Source organism: Brienomyrus brachyistius, chromosome 19 (assembly GCF_023856365.1).
Source record: "Brienomyrus brachyistius isolate T26 chromosome 19, BBRACH_0.4, whole genome shotgun sequence".
In the NCBI taxonomy this organism is placed as follows: domain Eukaryota; kingdom Metazoa; phylum Chordata; class Actinopteri; order Osteoglossiformes; family Mormyridae; genus Brienomyrus; species Brienomyrus brachyistius.
This window is the reverse complement of record NC_064551.1, coordinates 12668892-12679097: the sequence shown is the minus strand read 5'-3', so window position 1 is coordinate 12679097 and position 10206 is coordinate 12668892. Positions and strand designations below refer to the sequence as shown.

Genomic DNA, 10206 nt, shown 5'->3' with positions numbered 1-10206 from the left:
GGGGGGTGTTTGTGTTGTTGGCTCGTGGCTCGGAGTGCCACACGGGGGCTGCGGCCACTGGCTCGTCCCTTCTGTTAGCCGGAGAGGGAACCTCACAGGTACTGTCAGAGTCAAGGTCTGTATATTAAAGAGCAGCCCCCGGGTCCCCCACGTCGCCACACAGCCCCCCTACAGCCCCATCGCCCAGGGGAATGGACGCACAGAAACACTCAGCCACCCTTGTTGGGTTTTTTTTTTTTTTTTGCCACAGCAATTATATTTAACACCTATTCATTGATTTTCGCATTAAAGCATAAAAACATTGAAGGAGAGCCTGGAATCTATCTCAAGTCTATGTAAGGCTATTTTACGGAACAGCATTAAATGCCAGATTTGTTGTAGTGATGTATACAGGTTTGGTTTTTATTAATTTCCGATTTTAAACTATGGTTAAGGTCCATTTCGCTGCGTTGTTTATTTTTAGAATCAAATTATTAATTAAAAATCACAATTGGGAAAGCGGCTATTTTGAGTAGTATGGGCTATATTGCCCCCATGTGGGGGAAAAGGGGAACTTCTACCTCTGGCGAACACACCCTGCACTGTAAAAGGATGTTGTTGAGGTACCTTCATCTGTCTTTAACTATTACGTTCAGCGCAGTAGTGAGGTCTCATACAAAATACTTCTAAAAATGGTCAATCTTAACCCAAAGTAATGCTTTTTAAATAATATTACTTCACCGAAAAATGGAATTAAGAAATCTTAAATCATTTATTACATGTACCACGTTCGAGGTTAATTTTATACCTTTTAACTTGCATGTCAATATTTCACTTAATATTAAACGTATATATGATTTTGTAATGTATATTTTATATACACAATAGCTGGGTAGGAACCAAAAGTTTACTTTCTGTTTCTGTCCGTTCACTGTAAAGAAGGGACCAATGGTCCGCTTTGTTAGGCGAACTCGGTAGTTAGAAAGCTAGCTAAACAGCTAGTAATATGGGTTATTTTAGGAAACCGTTTAATTATTTAATGGAAGGTGTTTCTTGTGATATTGCGGGTATTATTTATCCTAGCTATGGAGTGGAAATTGACTCGCATGTCTCTCTTTGGTGAGTTGTTTCGATGTACACAAAGGCAGCATAAGTGTACATGATGTATCTTGCAGAATAAAGTTGTTTGTTTTGCTTTACGTTAAATCGCTAATTATCTTGATTTAGATTTTAAATATCAATCTTTTCTGAAAACTGTCTAACGAACTGGAGTTGTAGGTTAAAAATGAACGTTGTTCCTTGGAAACACCAGTGTCGGTTTGTTAGTGGACGATGTCAAATTACTTCGTGCAGTTGTCTTACCTGAACTGTTTTATTTTCTAGGACTGCTATATGTGAGTTGGGTCAGTCCAAGAACTGCCAGGGGAAAAACCTAAAATGACTGCAACCAAGAAACAAGAGGAAATTATACTTTTACCATAAACTTATTTCTCTGGCCCTCTGAAATGAAAGGAATGGTTTTAAAAGAAGTGTTTCTGTTATGTGGAGGGTGTTGACCAGCTTTGTGCTGTGTTGTTAAACATGATACATCAATGCCCCATCTGTTTGAAGCGATTTCAGTTTGCTTCTAAGCTTCAGAGGCATCACCTGACCCATACGGGTCACAGGCCTTTTACCTGCCCAATATGTGGGAAGGCCTTCCGACAGACTGCACACCTCAAGACCCACCAGGAGATCCATGCGAAACAGGGACCCTTCACTCATGAAATGCAGCTGACCAATGAGAGCAGCTCCACTACCTTGCTGTCTCAAGAAACACAAGATGACTCTGCACTGTTAGCAGGCTCTACTCTACAGTCATATGAGCAGAAAAATTCAGCAGAGACTGCAGAGCCAGTGACAGCAGTCACAGTCAAGCAATCAGAATTATGCTGGATCCCTGCTGTGGACTGGAAGCCGTCTGACTGGACACCACAGAACCATGTCCTTCAAGAGCAGCAGTGCAACTCCACTGACCTGACTGACTGCAAAGCTCACCAGTGTGACATCTGCCTGAAGTGGTTTGCCTCTGTTCTCCAGCTTCACAAGCACAGCTTCATCCACAGGCGACAGAAGTCAGTCGAGGCTGTAAAACGAAAAGCAAAACTCTGGTTGGATGCTGGAGATTTGCCTTTAGACTCGATGGACTCAGGTCCAACCCCCGAGAGGGAATTCCCACTGAACTGTCCCAAAAGTAAAATGAAGCACCAGTGCCCCGAGTGTCCAAAGTCCTTCAGTTCCCCCTCCAAGCTGAGGAGACACTGTCTCATCCATACTGGTCAGAGGCCTTTCGCCTGTTTGGAATGTGGTGGCACCTTCAGGCAACTTGCACATCTAAAGACCCATCAGCAAACTCATAGGAAAGCATGGAGAAGCAGTGACCACTCAGGTGAACAAATGGGTGAGTGTTCACAGAACCCTGAAGGGCTGGCTGAGGGACTCGACCAGCCTGAAGTTATTGACAGTAAGTCCACCTTTAATATTTCAACACAACCTGAAGAGCCAGACCAAATCAATTCTGATATTCTGTGCAGTAATGAATGCACTTTGACGGCATCACAAACACAGGTGGTGTTGCTGAAGAACCAGGGCAGCGAAGAGGGCCATGCGACCGTAACACTTACTACTGACATAAAAACAGAAGCAGCCCAGGGACCCGCGAAAGTGGATGTTAAAGAATCTAAATGCTCTTCGACTGACGTAACAATGGGACCCATCCAGGGCAGGAAATATAGCTTAAATTTTTCTCAGTATAATGATCTGCGGAAGCATAAGAATGAACACAGAAACGAAGTTGAGCCTCAGGGTGAGAATGAAGGTGAGAATGCAGAAAATTTACTGCCGGCATCTAGTGACTCGCTTGCGGAAGAGGAAATGCTTAATGGCCCAGACCATAACCAGACGGTGGCCTCGTCTGATGACGTGGCAGCTCTTGCTATGCAGCTCGAGCTGAACATCATGGTGAAGTCAGAAAACCTGGATATTCATCCCGACGTTCCGATAGCGGAGCCCGAAGGACCTGTGGCGGCCAAGCAGCGTGGACCAAGGGCTTGTGCGGAAAAAGCGAAGAAGAGTCACCAGTGTGCCATGTGCCTCAGACGCTTCCCTGCTCCATCCAAACTACGGAGGCACATTCTGGTTCACACAGGCCAGAGGCCATTCAGTTGTCACGTGTGCGGTAAGAGGTTCCGCCAGCTGACTCACGTAAAACTTCATGTTCATACCCATACCTCTCCCCGGCGTGTCCAGTTAAAAAAGGTCAGCACTAACTACAGCTCGGTTTCCATTTCGCAAGACAAAGGTGATCGTGCAGCTTCTTTCACCCCACCAACCCCGAATGCCCGTTTGGAAAAATCAGCAAAGCTTAGATCAGAGAATCATCTCGAGATGAGTGTTGCTGAAAAAGTAACTATAGAAAGTGATTTTGTCAGGGGTGGAGTTTTGCAATCTATTATAGATAAAAACCGTAAGAGGCATCAGTGTTTGCTTTGTTTAAAATTCTTTCCAAGCCCCTACAAACTGAAGAGGCATATCCTGATACATACAGGTCAGAAGCCGTTCCAGTGCATCTGTTGTGGAAAGACTTTCAGGCAAGCAGTGCACTTAAAAGTGCACCAACAGACCCACTGCAGGTTGAGGTTATTTAAAGCTACCCTTCAGCAGAAGTTTTTGAGCTTGATTAGGTCTGCCACCAGAGGGCGCAGTCATGGCAGACATGTCATCTCCCAAGAAGAGGACCCCTTGGTGATTCCTTCTGAGATTTTGCAATCACATGCAGAGCTGACTCAGGCCCCTAGACGGTCTGGGGAACCAATCATGGATAATGGGACTAGTGCTGGAAAAAAGATCAATGAGGAGAAGTTTAAGAGTTCGTTTGTAAGCCTCAAGAGCACTCATGGTAAAACAAGGGCATATGAATGCCCCTTCTGCTTGAAGTGTTTCAGTGCACCATCCAAGCTGGCAAGACATAATCTCATTCATACAGGCCAGAGGCCTTTCCAGTGCCCAATTTGTCATCGAGCCTTCAGGCAGTCATCCCATTTAAAAGCTCACCATAGCGTTCATGTCCGAAGGAGGCCCATCCACCAGAGGCAGGCTGTCCGCTGGGGGGGGAACAGAGTAAATGAGACTCTAGGGAATAATGCTGTGGCAGAAACCAGCATCACTGATTCTGAAATTCCAGATCTCCTAAATCCTAGCTTGGGAACCGAGTCTGAGGAGGCAGCCACAGAGAACAAGCTGCATGAAGCCCTCGATTCAGAAGGCAGAAGCATCCCCAAATGGAGCTACCATTACTCCTGTGAGAGACGCCTTGACTCGCCTCACAAGTTCCAAAGGCCTTACCTCACTCACCAAGGCCACGGGCCCTTCAACTCTCACTGCAGTCGAAAGTTCCGACTCTCAGCACACCTGAGAAGACACCAGCGGACTCACTTGAAGCCACCGAGTCCAGTTCTGCCTGCAGAGTCACGCCGTTCAAGTAAGCCATATGCCTTGCCCTGTTTAGATTACAGTCAACAAGGAGCCCCCCCAGATTTCACCCTCCCAGAGTATAGTCTCCCTTATGAAGGTAACCTACAAACCCAACATACCCAATTCTACAAGCAGTCCTTCACAAAAGAAGAGTGTGAGTTAAATGGGGTAGCACTGGCTGTACCTGATCAAGAATTAGCAGATGGGGCAACCGCAAAAGACATCCCTGCAGAAGCACTGCCTCCTTTGTCTAGGCGTGGACATTCTGTTGATGAGGCAGCTGGGGAGTTTTGGGTAGCTTCACCGGCTTACTCAGGCAGCAGCACGTCAGACCATGCGCCGGCTTTTGGGCCGTTGAGGTTGGATTCCTCTGATGTCTCTATGGTAAAGACTAAGAGAACTAGAGAGTACCAGTGCAGTGTTTGTCAGAAGAACTTCGATTCCCCCTCCAAGCTGTCACGGCACTTCCTTATTCACACAGGCTTGAAGCCTTTCCGGTGCACTTTCTGCGGAAAGGCTTTTCGGCAACTTTGCCACCTTCGAACTCACCAACAGATCCACAAGGGAACTAGACCCAGCAGTCCTTCAGTAGGGGTTGGGAATGTCCAGGATCACTTAGTCAGTGGTCTTCCAGATAGCGGCTCTGTTGGTGAAATGAACTTACCAGGTTCTGCTGGCCCCCTGGAGGAGAAAGGGGACCATACATGGTTTCCTTGCCACACGTCACAGCCCCAAGAACAAGACCACTGTTTTTCTCTTGGTGGCCAAAAGGAAAAATCTCTGGTCCTCACAGGGCAAGTTGGTGAGGTTAACGGAATAGGTTTGGATGCACATGACTATGAAACAGTTAATGATGTTTTGTTAGATGGTGGTTCTGTAGGGATGGAACCTTCAGTTGTGCAATTTCCTGCAGAAAAACCCAGAGAGTGTATTCAGTCCATTTCAGATAAATGGGGCCAGCAAAATTCCATGTCTGAGCCATTCTTCTCCACCACATACATGGTTCGAGAAACTGAGATCACATCAATTGACATGGCCTCACTGGAAGGGAAGACCGATCTGACTCAGCATTCTGATCTCAGTGTCCAATCCTGTGAACACGGTTCTGACAGCTGCTCAGCTTTGGACAGCCAGAACCTTACAGGGGACCTGAATACGACTTCAGCTGGAATGGCAGTAGAACTTGCCCATACAGTCGATGAGAACTTCATCCAAAGAAAGACGAGGCACGAGTGTCCCGAATGTCAGAGATCCTTTTCCTCCCCCTCCAAACTGAAAAGGCACTACCTAATTCACGTCGGGGAGAAGCCTTTCAGGTGCACTATCTGTGGGAAGGATTTCAGGCAGGCCGTGCACCTCAAGTTCCACCAGAGGGTTCACACACAGGGCCTATCCCACTCCGGGATCTTCCAATCTGAAACGGCAGCCCCTAAAGCTGGGGGGGAAGATATCTGGCAGCCGTATGCTGCAGAGTCTGGCTCCAGTGATCTTCCTGAATGCGCAGCTCAGGAGGACTTGCGGGAGGAAGCCCAGGAGGTCTCAGAAGGCTGGTGCGAGCCCCTCAGCGAAGCTTTCAGCTGTGAAAAGTGCGATTTGACCTTCTTCACAGAGACGGAACTCCAGCTCCACGAGTGCGCTCACCGAAGCGGCACGTCCACAAGGTCCTCCAGCGAAACCTGCAGCTGCGAGAAGTGTAACTCAGCCTTCTTCACAGAGACGGAACTCCAGCTCCACGAGTGCGCTCACCGAAGCGGCACGTCCACAAGGTCCTCCCGCTCCTACCAGTGTGCCGTGTGCTTCAAGAACTTCGAAGCACCATCCAAGCTCAAGAGACACTATGTCATCCACACAGGCCAGAGGCCCTTCCAATGTTCCCTCTGTGGGAAGACCTTCACCCAGTCTGGCCATTTAAAAACGCATCAGCTTGTTCATAAATAAATGTATCATGATGCCATATTTTAATGCACTTGATGATAATCATGTGATAATCATGAATGATTCAAACCAGTCCATTGTGTTTCAGTGAAACCTTTTGTTCTTATTGCAATGGAAGAACTAAAACATGCACATTGTTACGTGAAAATATTTGCGTAAAAATTTTAATATTTATTTTTAATAATCCACATAATTTATACCACAGAATTGTGCTGTGATAGTAATACTATGATGCTCACATTATTCTTTACCACCAAAATGTTACTTTAAAGCGTTAAACAGTTGTTATAATTTTACCCTGTTAGTTGAAGTCTGATACCCAGAGATTGATGTCTTATTTCATTCACGTAGTTCCCTCAACTGACATGTTAAAATACTGTTGACAAGGTATTAATTAATTTAACATGGCCGTGCTTTTATTCCGTGTGCAAGTGTTCATTTGTTTATTGCATTTGTGCAGTAAGATAAATATAATTTTAATACTTTTGTTTCCACTCATGTCTTAAATCACTGTCTCAAAATTTGGTGCCAGGAGAAATTATTGGCAGGGGTTGTTCATTTAGTTGCACTGTTGTTGGAAAGTGTGCATCTTCTGAAGACCTTTGCCGGTGGATGGGTGTCTGTTTGAGTTGTTGGGGAAAAAAAGCACAGTCATTGAGACTTTTCAGTGTTGTCACCAGAGCACCACATTTTTAAATTTGCTTCTGTTCGTGGTGGGTTGTGTAGACACGCTCATTTACAGCTGTATCTAAATCCCAGCATGCTGTTCGTCTGTAAATATGCACCATAACAGCTCTGCAGCCAATGAGAAGATCTCAAAGTGTGGATTATTGTACGGAGGATTCTTTTTTTTTTCTCAAGGTATGTAGCAGATGGTGATAAAGTATTTTAAGAAAAGTCATATTGGAAATTATATTACACATATTTAAAATGCATTTGTTGTCTGTTTCTTTGTCAAGCATCAACTGGATGTATCTGTAAAGGGGAACCAATCAGAGTGACTTTAAACAGAGGATGCATGACAGCAGCACATGTTAAGCAGTGCTTGGGCCGCAGAATGAACGTACCATAGACTTGTACAGAGAGACCTCTGGACCTTTTTGGCTCAGCTGCTCATCAGCTGGTTTGCCCTGTTTGCATCTTTGTCACCAAGTCAGAGATGGGGGGGGGGGGGGGGTTCTGCAGCAGGAGAAATTCTGACCCTCATTTTTCTTATTTGAATTTATTCAGTGCATAGTTCAAATAGTCTTTAAAAAAATATCAGGATTAATCTCGTGCACTTGTGCTTTTCTCATTGCCCACTAGGTGTCAGTGGTGTCCATGAAAAAGCCAATTTTTATGTGAATTATTTTCTGGTTTATAAGGTTAACCCATTAAGTGCATGACCTTTGTGGGAATTGCCTGCCTTTGTGTGTGTGTGTGGGGGGGGTGTCTAAACTATGTGCACAAATGGAAGCTTTCATGCAAGGATTCCCTTTGGCCTTTTAACTGTTAAGAGAGAATTTATTAAAAGCTCAGATTCCACATGTCTCACATCCATTTTCATTATCCACTTATCTGATTAGGTTTGTGGTAATCTGGAGTCTATTGTAGCATTAGGATGGGTACATTCTAGTCCATCAAAAAGCATTTACAGACCTTGACTCGCACAGTATGGCCATTTCAGAGTCGTCTGTACAGTATATTAAACCGTGTGTCTGAATTGTGGGGGGAAACCGGAGTCTAAAATGAGAGATATTTTCTGTTGGCAGAACAGCAGAGGGAATGGGGGCTGTCTGTCTGTCTTATCAATTAATACACACTACATGGATGAGAATATTGGGACACACCTCAATCATGGAATTCAGGTGTTTCATTCTGACCCATTGCCACAGTATAAAGTCAAGCACCTAACCATGCAGTAAGGTTTACAAACATTTGTGAAAGAATGGGTCGTACTGAAGACCTCAGTGAATTTAATCGTGGTGCTGTCATAGGATGCCACCTTTGCAATAAATCTGCTCATGAAATGTCTTCCCTGCTAGATATTCCACTATTAGCTGTAAGAAGTATTATTGTAAAGCGGCAGCATTTGGGGACAACAGAAACTCAGCCACAAAGTTACAGACCACATAAATTAACAGAGTGCGGTTGCAGAGTGCTGAGGGGTACAGTGTGTAAGAGTCAGCGACACTCTGCTGACTCAGTAACTGCAGAGTTCCAAACTTCCTCTAATCGCAGCACAAAAACTGCACCGGGAGCTTCACAGAATGCACTTCCATGGCCGAGCAGCTGCATTCAAGCCTCATATCACCAAGCGCAATGCCAAACGTCTGATGGAGTGGCGTAAAGCATGTCGCCACTGGACTCTGGTGTAGGGGAAACATGTTCTGTGGAGTGACGAATCATGCTTCACTGTCTGGCAGTCTAATGGAGGAGTCTGGGTTTGATGGATGCCAAAGAACATTCCCTACCTGACTGTGTTGTGCCAACTGTACAGTTTCGTGGAGGCGGGATAGTGGTGTGGGGTTGTTCTCAAGGGTTGGGCTAGACTCCTTAGTTCCAGTGAATGTTTCAGCATAGCAAGATGTTTTGGGCAATTGTATACTTCCAACTTTGTGTGAACAGTTTAAGGAAGGCCCTTTTCTGTTCCAGCATGACTCTGCCCCAATGCACAAAGCAAGGTCCTTAAAGACATGGCTGGGTAAGTTTGGTGTGGAAGACCTTGACTGGGCCGCTTAATCTGATCCAACACCTTTGGGATGAATCAGAAGAAGATTGCGAGCCAGGCATTCACGTCCCACATAAGTGCATGACCTCACAAATGCTCTTCGGAATGAATGGGCAAAAATCCCAGACACACTGCAAAATCTTGTGGAAAGACTTACCATAAGTGTGGCAGCAGTTATAGCTGCAAAGGGAGAACCAACTCCATACTGATATCTATGGATTTAGAATGTGATGTCATAAAAGTTCCTGTAGGTGTAATGGCCAGGTGTCCTGATGCTTTCGTCCCTATAGTGTAAATAGCAAATTTTAGGGTGATCTTCACTGTTTGAATTCCTCAGTTCACTCTCGCTCTGTGCTCATTCAAAACATATAAATCCAGATTATCCAGTGAATTTAAATTTGTGTATTTTCTGGTTTCCTTTTGTGCAATGCCCTTCGGCCTGTGAAAATAACATTCTCAGTGGATTTGCAACACAAAAATACATCCCTTATTTGAGATCAGGGGACCAGTTCTCTTCCTGTATTTTTCATCCACTGGAATATTTTAGCAACAATTTTCATGAATATATTATGCTTTGTGAGTTTTTTAAAATAGGATATTGGGTCAAATGATTGAGGCTGGAAGGATTTGGCCAAACAGGGTGTAATATATGCAGATGAGGTCTGGTGTTAGGTTTCGGCTTTTCTGAGCGTGCTGTCATCATCTCCACTCTGTTATTCCCAGAAACTGCTTTAGCAACAATGGAATTATTTGCTTTCTTCCCCCAATTTCCAGTTTAAAATACGTATTTTATATTGCTTACTTGTTAAAGGTATGATCTTTCAGAATGCTAATCAGGGTATCAGTGGGGTGACATTGACGATGTGTCTGAGATTTAAAGGGTTTCTTCAACTGCTTGACCATGCTCTGCTACTAAATTATTCATCTGGCTTTTGGAGATGTGGATCCCTGGCGTGTCTCGCGCAGGCGTCGAGGTGGAGGTTAGTAGTTGCTCCTGTCTTGCCTGAGTATGAGTTGCCATTGTGTCCTTGCTGCTTGTGCAGTCTCTGGTCGTTTCCAGGGGTGCAAAT

At 45.0% G+C, this 10206-nt stretch overlaps 1 protein-coding gene across 2 annotated transcripts; it reads left to right on the top strand.

The window, feature by feature from the left end:
• Positions 1–554: 554 nt before the first annotated feature.
• Positions 555–7361, top strand: znf770 (zinc finger protein 770). Of its 2 annotated transcripts, none has more exons than XM_048986215.1 (2): positions 555–602; positions 1363–7361. In XM_048986215.1, exon 2 carries the CDS (start codon positions 1561–1563, stop codon positions 6427–6429), a length of 4869 nt encoding a protein of 1622 aa, XP_048842172.1. In that variant the 5' UTR covers positions 555–602; positions 1363–1560; the 3' UTR covers positions 6430–7361. The 2 variants fall into 2 exon arrangements, with proteins under 2 accessions (XP_048842172.1, XP_048842171.1); XM_048986214.1 differs by lacking the exon at positions 555–602 and adding an exon at positions 921–1098.
• The last annotated feature ends 2845 nt before the right edge of the window (positions 7362–10206 follow it).

Bases quoted from the DNA above. Each gene is read 5' to 3' on its own strand.
- znf770 (XM_048986215.1), top strand. From the start codon at position 1,561: ATGATACATCAATGCCCCATCTGTTTGAAGCGATTTCAGTTTGCTTCT.